The sequence below is a fragment of the Cavia porcellus genome, unplaced genomic scaffold (assembly GCF_034190915.1).
Source record: "Cavia porcellus strain 051 isolate PalLab524CR breed Dunkin Hartley unplaced genomic scaffold, mCavPor4.1 scaffold_12, whole genome shotgun sequence".
Taxonomy (NCBI): domain Eukaryota; kingdom Metazoa; phylum Chordata; class Mammalia; order Rodentia; family Caviidae; genus Cavia; species Cavia porcellus.
In genome coordinates, this window is record NW_026947495.1 from 57,856,579 (window position 1) to 57,876,434 (window position 19,856).

Genomic DNA, 19,856 nt, shown 5'->3' on the forward strand with positions numbered 1-19,856 from the left:
TTCTAGTTAGAAGAATTGAATTACTGTTGCTTGTAATAGAAAAACCTACTATATTATCTTTCTGTCTTGTTTTAATTTTGTCAAAATTTGTTCTTAACTTTGGCACAGAAAAACATATATTCTCAAATAAACTGATATCTTTTAAATGACTATTCTCTCCAAGTAGTAATAAACAGTTCCTGTTTGGAGACTAGATTGGTGGTCTTTTAAATTATTTTGCATAAGTACCCCAAAAATAACTTTGAAAAACTATGTACTCCCACATTCTTAGACTGATATTGAAACGTTCTCATGAGAAATCTAAATATTTGTCAAGTTGTAAGTTGTGATGTTTTAGTAGACTTTGTAAATCCTTTTAAATCTGTTTAGTAACAAACCAAGTTTAGCAATTTGAATTCTACTCTTATTCATTTAAAAAGCACATAAACAACTTCTTTAATACTGAGAAATTTTTCCCTTCTGCGCTCATATTATCATCTCACTTAAATGAGACGGTCTCTTTCACTTAAATGAAATTGGCAGGCCTCCTTTCACACCATACAGAAGGACCGTAGAAACATCTCTGTAAGTTAAAATTGTGCAAAGTGATCCTAAGGATCAATAGGAAAAATTATGATTGTCCTGTGATCTTTACATTTTTTTGTCAGAACATTAAAAACTCTTACTGTCTCTTACAAATGTATAGGGAAGTGGTCTGGCATGTTAGCAAATGCCTGTAATCCCAGCACTTGGGTGACTGAGGTAGAATGATCACCATGAGTTCAAGGCCAGCCTGAACAACAAAGTGAGACTCTGTCTCAAAAAAACAAACATTTTTTTAATGTATAGATAAATTAAACCATACTAAGACTAACATTTACTTAATATGGTTCAATTTGTTTTTTAAAAAGTTTATTGGTAGCTGGGTATGGTGGCACATGCTTGTAATTCCAGCACGTAGGAGGCTGAGGCAGGAGGATCATTGTGAGTTTGAAATCAGCGTGGGCTACAAAGTGAGCTCAAGGCCAGCCTGAACTGCATAACAAGACCCTGTCACAAAAAGACCAAAAAAAAGTTTATTGATATATTTTAGGCATACATAATGAACATATTCATCATACGGAATTTGTCTCTACATGATGTAAGTTGATTCTTTTTTCCCCATTCCTCTCCCTTCCCTTTAATCCCTTTCCCCTCCTTATTTACAAAAGCTTTGCTTCCGTTTTTCCTTCCTTCCCCCTCCTCCTTCCCTTGTTCCTCTTCCCATGTGAACATTTTCTTTCATTTCACAATATTTATTAGTACAGTACACATAAAATGTTAGAAACATTAAGCATTTAAGTATTTTATTTCTTTGTAAAAACAAAACAAAACAACAACAAAAACTTACCTAGAGAGGTTTGGGCTGAGGGTGTCTCTTGGTGAATTCCAACCTGTTACCTGCTGCATGTCGGTAATGTGAGTTATCTCCAAGAGTTTCTCCAGTGTGGCGTTCTTGGCCAGCGTCCCTTCCTCTGGGGCACCTTTGCTGGAATCGGTTTCCCGGGTGTCACAGTGCGCACCTGCGCTAAGTTCCCCAGCTGCTGCCTATCTCAGTGTTGGCAGTGTCCACATGCCCAAGGCCAGATGTTTCTGCTACATCTCCATGTTTGATTCTAATGGGGAGAGGGAAAAGAAAGAAGGAAAAAGTGAAAAATAAAAGACAGGAAAGGAAAACACAAAAACAAAGCTTTGTCAGTGGGCAAGGCAGGAGGGGTTGAAGGGAAGGTAGGGGATTGGGGGAAAAATAAGTTATACCACATCCAGGTACAAATTCTCTACAGTGAATGTGATTGTTGTGCATATCTAAAATGTACCAAGGAACTCTAATGCAGAAAAAATAAAAATAAGATTCTAGTTTCATTTGAAGCATTATTTCTTTTTTTGCTACACTTGCATCTTTGTTGGCAAACACCCTCTCGCAATAAATTACCATTGCAGACAGTCAGTAAGGCAAGTACAAGTTTTTCCATCTCTGTGTGAGCTGAAAAGCAGAACCCCAGTGGCCAATCACTGGCAGACTTTGAAAGAAGACATTTGCTTGGTCACCGATCCTGAGGGACATCTGTTATTTATGTGTACTTCACAGACTAAAGACCTATCAGAGAAGTGTGCATCTTATGTTGTTACTACCTACAGTAACTGAAGATTGGACCCTGTTCTTAGGTGACTAGTGTTATTTAACTAACTTATGGTAGCTAAAATTCATACATATTGGAACCTTTAAAAGAAAGGATTGTTTATATAACACTTGAAAACCTTGTATTCATCACCTCAATATCTGTAGCAAAAATAAATATAAATTAAATTTCAAATGTTGTATGTCCTTGAGTATTTTTAAACTTCTGGACTAACATTATAATTACTACTATGTTCAAGGAAATAACTGGTAAAATTAAAAGGAAAAATTTATCAAAAATTATTTCAAGTTGCCTGGCATGGTCCAAATACCTATAATCCCAGCTCCTTGGGAGGCTGAGGCAGGAGAACAGCAAATCTGAGCACAGCCTAAGAAACATGTGAGACCCTGTTTCAAAATTTTAAAAAGGAGCTGGATGTGGTGGCACACACCTGTAATCCCAGCACTTGGAATGCTGAGGCAGGAAAATTACTATGAGTTCAAGGCAGGTTGAGCTACAAAGTGAGTTCAAGGCCAGCCAGAACTGTATAGTAAAGCCCTGTCTCCAAAAATAAAAAAGGTCTGGGGATACAGCTCAGTGATAAAGCATTTGCCTAATTTGCAGCAAGTCCCTGGGTTCAGTCCCCAGCACCACAACAAACAACCAAAAAACAGTTGGATGAATGGGGCATTTTCCACTTAGAGCACAATCTCAATATCTCTGTCTGTCTGTCTCTCTTTGTCTCTTTCTCCTTGGGAATCAAGCCCACAGCCCCTCACATACTAGCCAAATGCTCTTCCGCTGAGCCCCAGAATGTGTAACCTTGGGTATTGCAAAAATCTTCTTTAATGTTTGTTGAAGACCAGGATTTGGACAAGTATGTGCAAAACTACTTGTCATTGGAAGGTTCACTTTCTTGTTACTCAGAAGGTCTGATCCAGAAACGTCAGCTCTAGAGCAGCCAAGTACCCCTGTGCTGGTTGGGTGTTTTGCAGTTTAGGGCGGTGCTCTCTTTAAGAGCAGTCCATTGGAGTGACACTGGAACTAAACAGCGCCAACTCACCTGGCTCTTTGTGACCTTATAAATTACTCCCTCTTACTTTTTACCAGTAGCAGCCTTTTTAACTCAGTATATAAAATTTTCTATTTATACCTGACATCTGTGCCTATCAATAACATCACAAATGCATGTCAAACATTTTATGCATGGCATAGCTGTATTTAGTGGAGACGTATCAATAAGGTAATGGTTTTATTATTATTTTATTAGAAACCAGAATTGTTATTTTTAGAAGCTAGAAGTCCTTTGAAATGTAAAATGTCAGGTCAACAAGGTGCCAGTTCAATGCCAAGTACCTGCCAAGAGTCATTTACATCCCATTCTGTGATGGCTTTTCATTTCTTTAAGGCCTGGAGTCTCAGATAGCACATCTGTTTTCTTAACAGTGTCATTAATTTGTTGAACTTATAAATGTGAATCACAGCCACCCCCACACTTCAATGACTAAAAGGGAGACTCTTGCATCTTTAGTCAGCCACACTTCTGTCCGTGAGGGGCAACACTGACAATAGCAATATTTTCAATGGCTAAGAATTCATATTTCTCTAGAATTTAATGATGAATAAACTTTAGTTTGAGTAGAACATTTAAAAAAAAAATAGGGTCTTGCTATGTAGTGCAGGCTGGCCTTGAACTCAATTATGTAACCCAGGCTGGCCTCCAACTCATGGCAATCCTCCTGCCTCAGCCTCCATGCCTGGTTGAGGAGAACTTTTAATGGAACTCCTGGTTAGGTTGCTGTACATGGCTGTCGGTACGATGTGTTTCAAAGGAAGTATCATCTGGGCATTTTCAAAAAACTGCCCAGTTTGTAGATTGGTATTGTCCTTTATAAGCATCAGAGCACTCAAAAATTGCCTGGAAATCCCTAAGAGGTTAGTAGGACATGGTCAGACCTGAGATTCTGCATGCTAAGGAGTTTCCAGGAGGTGCTGATTCTCCTGAGGTGGGAACAACACATCTTCAGACAGCAGGGGTGGATTCTCTGCCTGAGGGACAGCAGGGAACTGGAAGGCCCCCCTTTTAGTTCTGTAATTTTCAATCTTGTTCAGCTCAGCGGTGACTCTAGAAAGACATTTCAAGGATTCCTGAAAGTTCTCCCTTAATAAGAGTTACATACTTCATTTGTCTCTGCTATGAAAAAAATCCAGCCCAATTTGGGGTGACATAAGCAAATAAATGTACTAACTGTGCAGCTTTTTTTTTTTCTTTTTGTAGTTCTTTTCCTCCAGAGTGCTACCTAGGTTATTGCCAGAGATAGCTATGCACATTTCATAACGTGCTAGTGAGGTACTAATTCCCCAAGTGAGGTAATGATGAAGAATTAAGTATATTTTTTTTAACTGTGATAACTAACATTTATATACTCTGTCCTGAGTCCTCATTTTATCTTCAATAACTGTTAGGTTGAAAAAGTACCAATAACATCTGTTTTACAGATTAAAAAAAAAAACAACTCAGGATCAGAGCTGCTCAGTGAATTATTCAAGGCTACACATTAGACAAGTGGCTGGGATGAACCCTAGGCCTGAATCTAAACCTCATGCTTTCTTTCCTATTTTTAAACTGTTAAAACTTTTCATTTTTCTCCAGTTTGGGTCCAACACACATTCTCCAATCATGCATGAAAATAAACTGTGCTATCCTTGATTAGAATGTAGATTCTTAGGTCCCCAGCCCAGAGAAGTCAGGGAGAGGGTATCACAAGGTTCTGCATAATCAGCGTCCCATATAATTCAAATTAAGACGGTCTGATAAAGTAGAATTCAATTTAAACCGCTCAAAGGAGCACAATGCTATTAAATCAGAACTTCCTATAGCAAGAGTCAATCACCCTCTTGCTTTTGGCAGAGGCTCAAAGGCAGGCAGGGAAGTGAAAAGCTTTGATGAAAGGGGAGAGCCCTACGCACCCTCTGATTGGAAGATGTTGGCCTGGGAAAGTTGGGGGCGACTAGTAGATGCAAGGGTATTTGATGTGATTGGTTTGGAGGACATATTCGGCTTTCTCTGTTGGTCCTGAGGTGGAAGCAGGGGTAAAAACAAAGAAGCTGGCAGTAATTGACCTCAACCTGACTGTCCTGGTCCAACCGTTGCAGGCCATGGGTGGACTTGCTGGGACCTTAGGGGGCTCAGAGTTCCACTGTCCTGTAGAGTACGGGTGTTCTCTGTTGAAGGGTTCTGTCTCCGGGACTTGAGAAACACACTGTGACCTAGGAGTGGCTCCACCCTGACCTTCCTCTCTGCAGCTGGTGAACTGTAAGCTCCAAGAGAGCTATGAACTTTCTTCCCACGCTTAACCAATTCCCAGCCCTAAGGCGCTCAGAAGGCACTTAATAAAATCTTGCTACTGAAGGATAAATGTAGATACTTGAAACTAGCTTTTGTTGGAACAAGAAAATGGAACTTTTTGGTGTGGCACATGGGCATCTTCATGTGAAGGAGCTGGCTGTCATCAGACCAGGTGGCCCTTGCTCCTCGAAGCTACTGGTGCTCTAGTCCAGGAACCTGAACCCCAGTCCTCGGACTCCCCTTGGCGCTGGCTGCCCCGAGGTCCCTCCAGGCTTGCAGGTTACCCCGGGTTCCCCTCACAGCCCAGGCTCCTTCAGCTTGGCCGCAGTCTGTCCCAGTCTTCCCGCGCGCCCCCGGCCCTCGTTCCCTCTTCAGCGCCGTAGGTGGTCTTTCAGGACTCACAGATTTTAGCCCAGGGGAGGCTGTCCAGGGAGACCGGCGCCCCGGCAGGATTGGGCGGGCGCGGCGCGGAGTCGCCCCGGGAAGCCGCCCCACCTGCGCGGGTTGTTCCCGCGCCCCGGCTGCGCGGGGGGCTGTCCGGGCGGAGGCGGGGGAGCAGCCGGGGCACCAAAATAGGAGCCGCTGTGAGCTGGAGCCGCACTCAGGCAGCCTCGCCGCGCGCTTCCAAAGATGGTCAGAGGGTCCCGCGGCGCCGCCGCCCCCGCTCGCCGCTAGCAGGGCCGCACAGCGTCCCCGAGCCGCCGCCGGAGGTAGGTGCGCCGCGGGCCCGGGCCGGCGGGGGGCGGCAGTGCGGGGCCGCGGGGAGGGCGAGGCCGCGCCGCCTCCGAGCCCAGCAGCCTGGGCGCCGCGCAGACAAAGGCCGCGTGGGCTCCGGGCCGGGCCGAGCGCGTGGGGCCGCCCGCCGCGCGCTCCACACCTGCGCTCCTCGCGGCGCGGACGCCGGCCGGTGTGGCGCCCTGGAGCCGAGCCGCGGCAGGCCCGAGCGCGCGGCCTCCGGGCGGGAGGTGGCCCGGGCCCAGGCGGGCGCCGAAGCCCCTGCGACGGGCGCGGGGAGGGGCGCGGGCTGCCGGCCGGCCTCGGCGTCTCCCCTTCCCGAAGCAGAGGCCCAGCGTTTCCCTTTTCCGAGATTTTTTTCCTCCACTTATATTTCGACGATCCCTTTCGTGGCATCCCGATGTGACTTGAAGGGGAGAAGGAGCTAGGGGAAAAGGTTGACTTGGGACCGAGCTGAGGCGTCCAAGGTCCGGCGGCCAATGTGGTGGCCGCTCCGACTCTTGGCTTGTCAAGCATGAGATCTTCTTTGGGACCGCCAGCCTAGCACAGATCAATATTTCTGCTTAAATGTGCAACTGAAATACCCGGGGGTGGGGGGCTCATTTCCGCCCCTGAGCGACCCTGAATTTAAATGGATCACTGTATGAATTGTGAAACAGCCCAACCACATTTTGCATTTGCTGCTTAGAATGCTGAACTTGGTCTAGCTTTACAGTATCCCCAATGCTAATCTGATTCAAGTGATTGGAATATATAGAGTTGATTGAAGTAATGTGTAAAATTGAAAAGACATTTATTATTTCATATTTATTACAGCCATGGCTTTAAAAGGACAAGAAGATTATATTTATCTTTTCAAGGATTCTGCACATCCGGTGGATTTTCTTGATGCATTCAGAACATTTTATTTGGATGGATTGTTTACTGATATTACCCTTCAGTGTCCTTCAGGCATAATCTTTCATTGTCATAGAGCTGTTTTAGCTGCTTGTAGCAATTATTTCAAGGCAATGTTCACAGCCGACATGAAAGAAAAATTTAAAAATAAAATAAAACTCTCTGGCATCCATCATGATATTCTGGAAGGCCTTGTGAATTATGCATATACTTCTCAAATTGAAATAACTAAAAGAAATGTTCAAAGCCTACTTGAAGCAGCAGATCTACTACAGTTCCTTTCAGTAAAGAAGGCGTGTGAGCAGTTCTTGGTGAGACACCTGGATATTGATAATTGCATTGGCATGCACTCTTTTGCAGAATTTCATGTGTGTCCAGAACTAGAGAAGGAATCTCGAAGAATTCTATGTTCGAGATTTAAAGAGGTATGGCAGCAAGAAGAGTTTCTGGAAATCAGCCTTGAGAAGTTTCTCTTTATCTTGTCCAGAAAGAATCTCAATGTTTGGAAAGAAGAAGCTATCATAGAGCCAGTTATTAAGTGGACTGCTCATGATGTGGAAAATCGAATCGAATGCCTGTACAATCTACTAAGCTATATCAACATAGATATAGATCAAATGTATTTAAAAACCGCATTAGGCCTTCAAAGAAGCTGCTTACTAACAGAAAACAAGATCCGCTCTCTAATATGCAATGCCTTGAATCCCATGCGTAAAGAAATTTCCCAGCGGTCCACTGCCACAATGTATATCATTGGAGGCTATTACTGGCATCCTTTATCAGAGGTTCACATATGGGATCCTTTGACAAATGTTTGGATTCAGGGAGCAGAAATACCAGATTACACCAGAGAGAGCTACGGTGTTGCATGTTTAGGACCCAACATTTATGTAACTGGAGGCTATAGGACGGATAACATAGAAGCTCTTGACACAGTGTGGATCTATAACAGTGAAAGCGATGAGTGGGTAGAGGGTTTGCCGATGCTCAATGCCAGGTATTACCACTGTGCGGTCAGCTTGGGTGGCTGTGTCTATGCACTCGGTGGTTACAGAAAAGGGGCTCCAGCAGAAGAGGCTGAGTTCTATGATCCATTAAAAGAGAAATGGATTCCTATTGCAAATATGATCAAAGGTAAGTGTGGGTTTTGTTTTATCCTGTGTTTTTTAGATGCCTAGGTTTAGGCCAGCAGTCTCATTTCTCTTGCAAGTAACTTTAAATAGGATTTATCACTTTGGGATACTCTCCAAAACTATAGTAGGTTATACAAACAGGATTGAACAGAATGTTCCAGGTAAAAACAGTAGCGTAGTCCTTAACTTGTTGTGAATTTTTTAATTAAAGTATACTACTCAGGCTAGAAAAAAAAATCAGGAAACAGAAATGTAAGAAAACAGGTTAATTCATTTTGTTTACTCTGATTATACCTCTCTCTAAGTGAGGATCTTGCTTCAAATCTTCAGATTTTTTTTTTGAGTCTGTCCCACTATGTAGTTTAGGCTAGTTTTGAACTCACTATGTAGCCCAGGCTATCCTTGAACTCTTGGTAAGACTCCTGCCTCAGCCTTCTGAGGCCTAGGATTACAAGTGTGCGCCCACCACACCCACCTAAATCTTCAGAATTTATACTTCAATCGAAGGCTAAATGAAGAAACAGACCTGCATAGTTTTATTAATTTATGTTTTAGTTATTTTTAACAATTTATTTTTGAACTCAAACCCTTTTCAGTTCTGCTTTTTTTTTTTTTTTAATATTTACCTTTTTTTTCCTTCTCAAAATATACTGATCATCTTTCAAAAGGTCCTTCATTAAAGCTTTGGAATGTTTGGTCCCTATAAGATATAAAAAAAGTAAATTGTCCCAAGAACTGAAGACAAAAAAATCTCTGCACTATGTGGTAACAGGCTTGTCTCAGAATAAAGAAGAGGAGCAGATCCTACAGCCTTTCTTTTGTGGCCCACAGAGCCAGGCACACTGCTGGGTCTCAGTGTCTGTCTGATAAACTCTGTTTTCTGCTGTGCTTGGTAATGTACTAGCCTTGTTCTCCTTTTCTCCCACTGAGAAAAAACTGAACTGGAATCTGATTTCACTACATTTATTCACTGTTGCTGGGGAGTTCCAAAAACAGCTGGTAGGTTGTTACCAAACTTGTGTCATTTTGTCCCAAATGTTTCTTCCCAGGCCCTTCTGTTTCTTTTTTTAATGCTGATGAGGCTGTGGGAATTTGACCTGGTCTGGAAATCTGAACTGGTGCAATCTTCGGACGACCAGCAGGAAGTTTGAGAGGCAACGTGGTCTTGTGATCAGGCAGCTACACTGCAGGGGCAGCTGCACTGCCGAGGTCCAAATCCCTACTTTCTACTTCCTGGGGAGCTTGGGAAAATTGCTCAGTCTCTTCTTGCACCGGCTTTGGAGTCTGCATGATGAGAATGAAACAGTACATAGTTTAGGATCGTGGGAGGATTAAGTAAATTTATGCTGGTGGAAAGACCGATTGTCACGGATGTCAGTACTGAAGAACCATCAGTTTAAGAGGGCAAGAACACTATTCCTGTTAAATCAGAACCGATCCTGCCCATGCCCATAGGTACGGCAGTAGCTGGAAGGGTGAGAGAACTGAGCCTAAAGCCCACTGCAGCTGATCGGTTGGGTTTTTGCTTTGTCCTCACCTTCCCCACTACTTAACTTTCCAGTATGGTCCTGACGCCTATCCTACAAAAAAACAAGAAAAGTCCAACTATTTTAGCAGCTATTGCCAGCCTGAGTATGCTTCTGCTTGTTTCTTAATGGTGAGATAATGGGTTCAGTAGTACAGACTGTATTTCTCTGAGGATGGATGTTACGACTACCAGAATTTTAAAAAGTTGCATTTGAAATGAGGCTTGCTGAAGAGAAAATGCTGCACTGCTTTATCAGTGAGAAAGAAAGGAAGCCATGTGTGTGCTTGCCTTACCTTTGAGTAGAATGGGAGATGCCACCGTATGTCCCCAAAACCTCCCACACCTGCCACCTGGGCCTAAATTTCAGAGATTAATTCTTTTTAACTTTTGAGGTTTTGATTCTTGATTATGTCTAGTTAACCCAAGGAAGTTTGGGTTGCCAGTTTTGTGCAGCCTTGACTAGTACTTCTGATGGAGACATTCCAAAATTTTAGTTACTCAGTTTTCTATAGAGAGGATAACGTTTATCTCTGTTTTATTTGTAGTCACGAGGTGAACTAGCAGCTTTCTCCAGTAATTTGTACAGGGTGAAATTCCAATTTCATTTCCTTTTTCGGTTTAGGGATGTGATATACAGAGAAGAAATAAAAATTTGGTTATGAACCCCTAAGATTTTTTTATCATAGCTACTGTACTTTTAAACCCATTTTTATTTTGCAGTGCAAATGAACTGAAATTAAACTACATCGAGCACATAGCAATGCTAAATAATAATTGGCTGAAAGACTAAATTCAGTATTTTCAACTGAATTGAACCTTAGCATCTTTCTTTTCTTTTCTTCTCTCATTGAACCAGTTTCCTCTTCCTCCTGACAATTCTGTGGCATAAGTGTCCCCCAGTTGGCCCACTCGGGACCTCAGAACTGGCTGACTGGTCTGGGACTCAGTCATCAAGGCCTGCTGGACCTGCCTCTCACCTCTGCACCCTTCCCTCCAGAGCCAGACCCCTTCTAAATCAGGCCCTCTCCACTTAGGCCAACAGTACCTACATCTTCCTGACTCCTTTCCATCTTCCTTTCTTCGTTCCTTTCATGCTCTCTTTAAGAACTCAGCTGAATTAAGTCCAGATTTTTAGCTGGGCATCAGGACTCTTGACCATAAATGCCACTTGTTCTGGTCAACAGGCTTTTTGACGTTGCCCAGTAAACCTTTGCCTCCTTTTTATGGAACTTCTTCTGGCCTATACCTGTTCTGTGTGTCTCACCCTGTCTTAAAGAACATATGGAACCTTCCTTTTTCATTTTTTTTATCCTGTATATCACCTAGCACATTGCCTCACATCTACCATCAGTAGTAACAAAACCCCTAATAAACTTAGCTGGTTATTCACTGCAAAAAGGATAAACACTCAATCTAACAGTCTGATTTCTGTTGACACACAGGCGTGGGAAATGCTACTGCCTGTGTCTTACACGAAGTTATCTACGTCATTGGCGGCCACTGTGGGTACAGAGGAAGCTGCACCTATGACAAGGTCCAGAGCTACAATTCGGATATCAATGAATGGAGCCTCATCACCTCCAGTCCACACCCAGGTAAACAGATACTCCCCCAAATACTGCCCCGAGCGGTTTATCCGCATCAGACATGGCTAAAAATGAGTGGAAATGGAAAATACTAGGTTTGTGGTAGACTACACATGGGTATAATTTAAAAGCTCAGAATATCCACATATCCATCTAATAATCATTAAATCAGGTATTTTCCTGATTAAATCAGGTATTTTCCCTAATGTGTATGTATAACACATACTAAGGCTGTGTGGTTAAAAGTGATAGGTTCTTTTTAAATTTTTTCACTTATGTTCTTTTTTGTTGTTTGTTTCCTGTTCCTTTATTATGTGTTTTCTTTCATTTACTACATGCAATATTTAAAACAAAGTTTTTATAGACAGTTAAAAAGGCACTAGTGCGTCAGATGGTCCAGAGGGTACCTGCAGATTGAAGTTCAGAGTCCAGAAGCCTGTTCTGTGTGGGTTTCGAGTACCATGAAGTACTCATTGCTGTGATACCAGAGCCCTGTGTTGTTGGCACCTAACAGTCTTAAAGGGGCATTGCTGTTCTGCATGGGGAATGAAGGGCCTTCTCCTGTGACGTCTCTTTTTGTGATGAACTCAGGGGTATATTTTTAGCCTATTTGGGGAGTGGGGCTGGAGCTTAGTGATAAGAGAACCTACTTAGCGTGCATGAAGCCCTGGGTTCAATCTCAGGACCAGAAAAAAAAGGAAGTTTTAACCTTTTTCTTTTTTCTTTTTCCTTTTTATCGGTACTGGGGATCGAACTCAGAACCACCTGCTTGCAAGGCAGGTGCTTATGCTGCTGAACTAAATCCCCAGCCCTGAAGTTGTAATCTTTTAACAATTGTGTCACATATTTAACTTCCTTTCACAAGAAAAAAATTATATTGTCATATCACTGTAATTACTTTGAATCATCTTCCATAGCATGTCAGACCTCTATGTGTGCTACTGGAGAGGGCAGTTAGCACCCACAAGCTTGAACTGTCTGAGACTAACAGTAATAACTAACCTTACTAAGCACGTACTGTAGATCACTTACTGGCTAAGCATTTTGCATGTAGCATTAGCCAAATTCTCACTGCTATTCTATGGGTGCATACTTTTTTAAAAACTTGTACATGTTTATAGCACATTATGTTTACATTCCTTTTTTCATCCCTTTTTCTCTATCTCTTGATCTCTTCATTTGAGAAAATCTGTCTTCCAACTTCCTATCATCTTTTATTTTGCTCTTTATTTATAATTTGAGTTTCTCATATAAAAGGAATCATGCTATATTTAAACTTGTGTGTCTGGTTTATGTCACCTTATAATCTCAAGGTGCATCCATTTTCCTACAAATGCCTCAGTTTATCCTTTATGGCAGAGTAGTACTCCATCGTCATATTTTATAAATATCATATTTTCTTTCTTCATATTCACCTGTTGATGAACTTATATGCTGCTTCCAAGATTTAGCATATTTGGAAATAAAATCCTAGAAAGTACAAGTAACTTTCCCAACGTCATACAATTTGAAAGTGGTGCTCCAGGAGCCACATTCTGGCAATCTGATTCCACACTGTGCTCCAAACACTAAGCAATCCGCCTCTCCTGAGGCGTTCCCGCTTTTGATCTGTGCTTCATCCATTATATGTCTCATCTTTCAGTTTATGTGCAGCACACCTGAATTGGGTGCTGCATCTCCGTATGCCACAGGCTTTGCATAATAAGAAAGTTGGCCTGCAGATGGCCTGACACTGAAGACACCATAGACTGGGCAGACTTCAGTCTCTTAATCATTCAGCTCATTCTAGACTCCCCACCACTCTGTTGTGACCAATGCACTTCTAATGGAAAGTAATGATAATACGTCATACTGAGTTGCAGCTACTTTACTTAGTTTGTGCCAGGTACTACTTTTCCAGTAATTATACAGATATGAATCTCTTTGTATTTGTCTGCTTCGTGTTACTATGATAGAGTACGTATGGCAACTAAATTATAAAGAGAAAAGGTTTGTTTAGCTTACAGTTTGGAGGCTCATATTCAAGATTGGAGGCCCACACTTATTCAAGTCTCTAATGAGGGGAGTAGGAAGCAAGGTAGAAGCATTTGTCAGAGAAGGTGCTCACTTCACAAGCCCAGAAGCGAGGAGAGGGACAGAGAACTGGTTTCTAGGACCTGCTCGTGGTGACCTAAGGACATCCAAGAAGACTCACCCCTTGAAGGTCCACAGCATCTTCCAGTACCACCATGCTGGGGACCAAGTCTTTGCAGGTGGTCCTTTGGATGAGATGACTCGTATTCAACCACAGCACTATCTAAACTTTTTAATAATCCTGTAAGCTAGGTAGGTACTGTTAGCTCTTTTCCCATCCACTGAGAGCAGAGACATTAAATGCAGTAAATTTCCCATGGCCAGCCAGCTAGTGCTCATTAAGAGGTGAGGTTCAACCCCAGACAGTCTGGCTTGGAGCCCGTGCTCTTAACTTTGTGTGTGTTTTTTTTTTTTTTTTTTTTTTGGTCTTTTTGAGACAGGGTCTCACTATGCAGTTCAGGCTGACCTTGAGCTCACTTTGTAGCCCAGGCTGGTGTCGAACTCACAGTGATCCTCCTGCCTCAGCCTCCCGAGTCCTGGGATTACAGACGTGAGCCACTACGCCCAGCTCGTGCTCTTAATTTTGCTGTTACCTCATTTGACCCTCGTGTCAACCTTATGAATTAGATAATTACTCTCCCTATTTTGTGTTTAGACCTATCTTTCTAATAAAATCCAATATATAGAAAAGTCAGATTAACAAATTACCAGGAGATATAGTATAAATTTAATATAACTTCATAGAGGAGGTCTTTAAAATTAAGTGTTTCATAGCATATACAGCTTATTAGCTACATGAAAAAGAGTCTAAAAGCACTGTAACTTAAGCCTTATATTAAAAACCAAGGAAAATTGAAAATTAATCCCAAAAATTACAGTCTAAATCAATAAGAAATACAATTCCACATGTAAAGTTTTGGTTTACGTTGAACTTTTTCCTGGTCAGAGGTGAAAAACATTAAATTAGCACCATGCATGATGTATTCTATTTGACTTTCGCAGTACTTAAAATATTTTCGAACTGACTTGCTACTGAAATTTACAATTGAGGATTTCACATGAAACTCATGGTTTCTTGCTTTTAGAGAAGTTGGAAGGTCCGGCAACCAGGCAGTGTCCTTCCCGGGGGCAGTCGCTGGAGCCCCTCGTAGCTGTTCCGTCAGGGCTCCTTTCCTCCAGTGCACCCCACCCATCCAGTGCTGCCACATCGCGGAGGGAGGAGGGCGGCAGTGTCACTCTTTTTTTTTTTTTTTTTTTTTTTTTTGTCTTTTTCCTTTTCATCGGTACCAGGGATCGAACTCACGACTGTCTGCTTGCAGGGCAGGCGCTTATGCCACTGAGCTAAATCCCCAGCCCCTGGCAATGTCACTCTTGACTTGCTTCTGTCAGCCTGGCGGTTGTCTCCTTAAGCTCTTGAAGTCATTTGCATGTGCATCCACTGAGTTACAGCAACGCATACCCTTACACACCTCCCAGATGCCTCCTGAAGAATTAAGGTAGATCAGTCATCAGATCCAGGTCTGCATCATACAGTTACATGGCTTAGACTGGGAAGAAATGACTACTATTATTTTCCTAAAGGGTAAGACAAATACTGTATTTTATCTTAGCCCCTTTAATAGGGTAGCTTTGTATAATTGAAGAGCTTTGTCTAATGAAACTAAGTTCATTAAATTCAAGATAGCAATTATTAAGACCCTTCTTTGGGAAAAGTGATCCTCTAATAATTATGTAAAGACACAAAGATAATTAAGTCCTAGTCTTTGCTGCCATAGGAACTAGAATCTAGTAGCAAATACACATACTTTATAGGAATAGATGACAATATTTAGCTAAGTTCTTTTGGTTTTTTTTTTTGGTACTGAGGTATCCTTGCACTTGCCAGGTAGGCGCTTGTGCCACTGAGCTAAATCCCCAGCCCCTACTTTAAGTTCTGTATAAATGAGTGCTGTGGTGATTGAGAATACTGAGAACTTATTATCAAGAAATCAACCAATAGCAAATGCTGGGCTGTGGGGAAAAGGGAACCTTTCTCCACTGCCGGTGGGAGTATACACGGGTGCAGCCACTGTGGAAATCAGTGTGGGGATTCCTCAAAAAACTAGGATTAGAGGTTCCATTCAATCCAGCTGTTCCTCTTCTGGGGATCTTTCCAGAAGAATTAAAAACACCATACCACAGCAATATATGTGAATCTGTGTTTATAGCAGCACAATTTGTAATAGCTAAATCTTGGAAACAGCCTAAATGCCCATTAACTGAGCAATGGATTAAAAAAGATGTTTTATACAATGGAATACTACTCAGTCATAAAGAAGGACAAACTTCAAATTTTTATAGGTAAATGGATGCACCTATGAGACCATACATAGAAGTGAAATAAATCATACTTGCATGTGTAAACATCGTATTGTCTCACTAGTGTGAGAAGCTGAAAGAAACTACATACATACATACATACATACACACACACATACACATACACACACACACATATACAGTATAAGATAGTTATACTCCCAATTTCTCTGAGTACATCAAAGAGAAATATTTTGCTGATAGTGTTTAGACAATTGAATGCAGACATCTTATGCTCTGGGTGACAGATTTGGGGATGGCAATGCACAATGTTTGTACCATTGTTGTCCCAATTGTTGTTTCCAAAATTTTGGTTTTTGTTTTTTCTCTTTGAAATAAAATGAATTTTTTTAAAATGTGGTATTTTTATACAATAGAGTTCTACTCAGCCATAAAGAAAGATAAACTTGAGACTTTGTAGGTAAATGGATTCAACTAGAGATCATACTCTTAAGTGAAATAAATTAGACTCACATATGTAAACATCATATTGTCTACCTAGTGTGAGAGAAATAATAGATATGTGTATGTAATGTATATCTAAATATTCATTAAGATAGTTGTACTACTAATTTCTCTTAGTTCATTGGAAAGAATAGATTGGGCTAATATTGTTTGGACAGTTAAAGCAGATATCTTGTACTGTAAGTAACTAATTTAAAGATAACAATACACATTGGGTGTGGTGGTGCACACTTGTAACCCCAGCACTTGAGAGGCTGAGGCAGGAGGATTGCTGTGAGTTTGCGGCCAGCCTGGGCTACAAAGTGAGTTCAAGGCCAGCCTACACTGCATACAGTAAGCAATATATTAACCATTGTTACCCTCCAATTATTGTGATCTGAAATTTTGTTATTTTTTTCTCTTTAAAATTAAAAAGAAAAGAAAAGAATACTGAGAGCCTGAGTCTGAGTAAAGGAAACATGGCTGAGTTACAGTGCAGCCTGGGTGGGTGTACGTGAGGTGGGCCTTAAAGATTGGGCACAGTTATCCAAGGTGGTTTTTGAGGAAGAGTGTTTCTACAGGAGATGAGTCCAATGCAGGAAGACAAGAAGGGAACTTCAGGTGTGTCCTGTTCTCTGGGTGTGGACATGAATGAGGGAGTAGAAGAGGGTAGACTGAGACAGTTAGAGAGTTCAGCTGGGCAGCCTGGAGGATTTTGGGGGGTCAGTTAGAGAATTTTAATCATGAAACACCATCAAAGTTTTCAGATCCAGAGTACGGTGCATGATTAGTTCTTGTTTGTGTGTGTATGTGTTTATAGAAAGAACCTTTTGCATGGTAGCCTTGCACTATACCACTGATCTACATCCTAAGCTCCTTCAGCTCCCATTTCAAGAAGAGTTTCTTTTAGGAGAAAGACAGGAAATCTAAGACTATTAAAATTAACCCCGTGTGAAATGCCTACAGTCTGGAGAGTGGTGGGGACAGAAAGGACTTCACAGCCTGTGACCAGTGGCCTGCAAAGTTGGAGAGTGCTGAAGGAGCCCCCAGGGAGAGGAGGAAAATGATGAGCTCCTTGTGTAGTGCAGGTTGAAGAACAGGCTGCGTGACCTGAAGGGTGCTCAGCAGTCAGTGGGAAGCCAGCCAAGAGGAAGGATGTAGCGGCACGTAGAGAGCTGGGCTTGCTTGTTTGGCTGAGGGCGGGGGATGTGGGAGTGAGCAAGATGCCCTGCAGGCTGGGAGCAGCAAGAAGCAGCGGGCCTTGGCACTCTTGGGAGCCAGGATGAGCCGAGGGATGAGCTGAGGAAGGAGAGGGGTGAAGAACGGGGAGGAGCAGTGCCTGGCCGCGCAGAAGCACCTGTGGGCAGGGGTCTGTGCTGGTTGCCACTTACTTGCCTGCCTAACCTTGAGTAAGTGGCTTTGGCTCTTGGACTTACTTTCCAGTAAAATAAGGAAGTTAGACACATGAGCCGGAAAGGTCCTTTCAATGAGGAAAGCGCTTAGGAGAAAGTTTAACTCAATTCAGTGGATATGGTATTTGCTTCTGAGTCCTGTATCATTTTGTTCCTGTCGCTTGTGTCACACTAAACACGGATTGCCGTGTATTTGTGGCCCATATTTGTGCATAAATTCTTGGCACTGTGGCAGTTAGCACTGTTCCCGTGCTTGACATTGATGAGCATTTGGGTTGTTTCCAAGATCTGGCTATTACAAGTTGTGCTGCTATAAACATGGGTGCACATATATCACTGTGGTATGATGTTTTCAGTTCTGGGAAAATGTCCAGAAGTGGGATAGCTGGGTTAAATGGTATCTCTAATCCTAACTTTTTGAGAATCTCCACACTGATTTCCACAGTGGTTACACCAGTCTACACCCCTACCAAGAGTGGAGAAGGGTTCTTTTCCCCAATACCCCATCAGCGTTTGTTTTTGGTTGATTTCTTGATGTGTTTGTAGTTGTGGCTGTATCTTCTAATCTGTTCTGTTGATCTTCAGGTCTATATTCCAGTGCCATACTGATATTATCACAGTAGCTTTGTGGTATAATTTCAAGTTAAAGATTGTGATTCCTCTTGCCTTGTCTTTGTTGCCCAGAACTGCCTTTGCTCTTCTAGGTCTCTTCTGGTTCCAAATGAATTTTAGGATTATTTTCTCTAATTCTGTGAGATATGCTGTTGTAATTTTGATTGGAATTGTGTTAAATCTGTATCATAGTTTTGGAAGTATGGCCATTTTCACTATATTGTTTCTTGCTACCCAAGAGCGAGCTATGTCTTTCCGTTGTCTGATATCTCTTCCATCTCCTTTTTCAAAGTGCTGTAATTTTCAATGTAGAAGTCTTTTATCTTTTATCTTTCATTGGATTGATTCCTAGGTATTTCATTTTTTTGGATGCTATTGTGAAAAGTATTGCTTCCCTAATTTCTCTCTCATTGAGTTTGTTATTCATGTACAAGAGAGCTATGATTTTGAATCCAGCTACACTACTGAATTTGTTTATTAAATTTAGCAGTTTTTAGCGGACTTTTTAGGGGTCTTTTATGCAGCACATCATGTAATCCATGAATAATGATAATTTAACTTCTTCCTTTCCTATTGTTATTCCTTTTATTTATTTATTTGTCTAGTAAACTCTGGCTAAAGTTTAAAAAACTATATTGAGTGAGAGTGGTGACAGTGGACATCTTTGTGTTGTTCCTGATTTTAGAGTGAAAACTTTCAGTTTTGTCCATTTAGTATAATGTTAGTTGCTCAGTTGTCAGAGACAGCTCTCATCAGATTGAGATAAAGATCATCTATTCCAGTTTTCTGTAGGGTTTTTATCTTGAATGGGTGAAAAGCTTTTTCTGCATCCATTGAGATGATCGTATAGTTTTTGTCCTTTGTTCTGTTAATACAGTGTATTAAGTTTATTGATTTTCATGTGTTGAAGCATCTTTAAATCCCTGAGATGAATCCAACTTGATCATGATATATGAGAAGTATTTTCTTGGGTAAAAGTTTCCCACAAAAACCTGAGAACTCAATACTCAGGAGGCTGAAGCAGGAGAAGCTCTGTGAGTTTGAGGCCAACCTGGCTACATAGTGGGTTCTAAGCCAGCCTGAACTACATAGTGAGACCCTGTCTCAAAAAAAAGAAAAGAAAAAAAAAAAGATAGAAAAAAGCAACCTGGGAGCCAAAAGGGGACCTAGGGATGTGGGAGGGGAGAGAATGAAAAAAGAATTGAGATGTGTTATGCACATGTACCAACTCCCCATGGGGAATGTGATCATTATGTACTACAAATATATACTAATAAAAATAACATAAAAAAGAAACGAGAACATTATGTGGAATCAAAGTAAAGTTGCCTGTCTTCTGAGACTTTAGTCTTCAAAACTTAAATAGCAAGAACTTTACTGATCAGACATTGTCTTCCATTCTTAAAAAAGGAATCACATTTCTTTAAAAAATAAAATAAAGTTATGTAGCCGGGGATTTAGCCCAGTGGTATAAGCGCTGGACTGGCAAGCATGAGGTCATGAGTTTGATCCCTGGTACCAAAATAAATAAATAAAGTAAAATAGAATTACATTTCTGACCATGCATTCTTTCCAGCCTAGAAGCTTTTCT

General features: G+C 41.6%; 1 protein-coding gene across 2 annotated transcripts in view; it reads left to right on the top strand.

Moving 5' to 3' along the window:
• Window positions 1–6,062: 6,062 nt before the first annotated feature.
• Klhl23 (kelch like family member 23) overlaps window positions 6,063–19,856 on the top strand; it is a 43,198-nt gene continuing 29,404 nt past the window's right edge. For both annotated transcript variants that reach the window (XM_063259238.1, XM_063259237.1), the window contains exons 1-3: window positions 6,063–6,197; window positions 7,039–8,253; window positions 11,223–11,375. In XM_063259238.1, coding sequence (XP_063115308.1) covers window positions 7,041–8,253; window positions 11,223–11,375 — 1,366 coding nt within the window. In that variant the 5' untranslated portion in view covers window positions 6,063–6,197; window positions 7,039–7,040. The remainder of the gene's footprint in view (window positions 6,198–7,038; window positions 8,254–11,222; window positions 11,376–19,856) is intronic.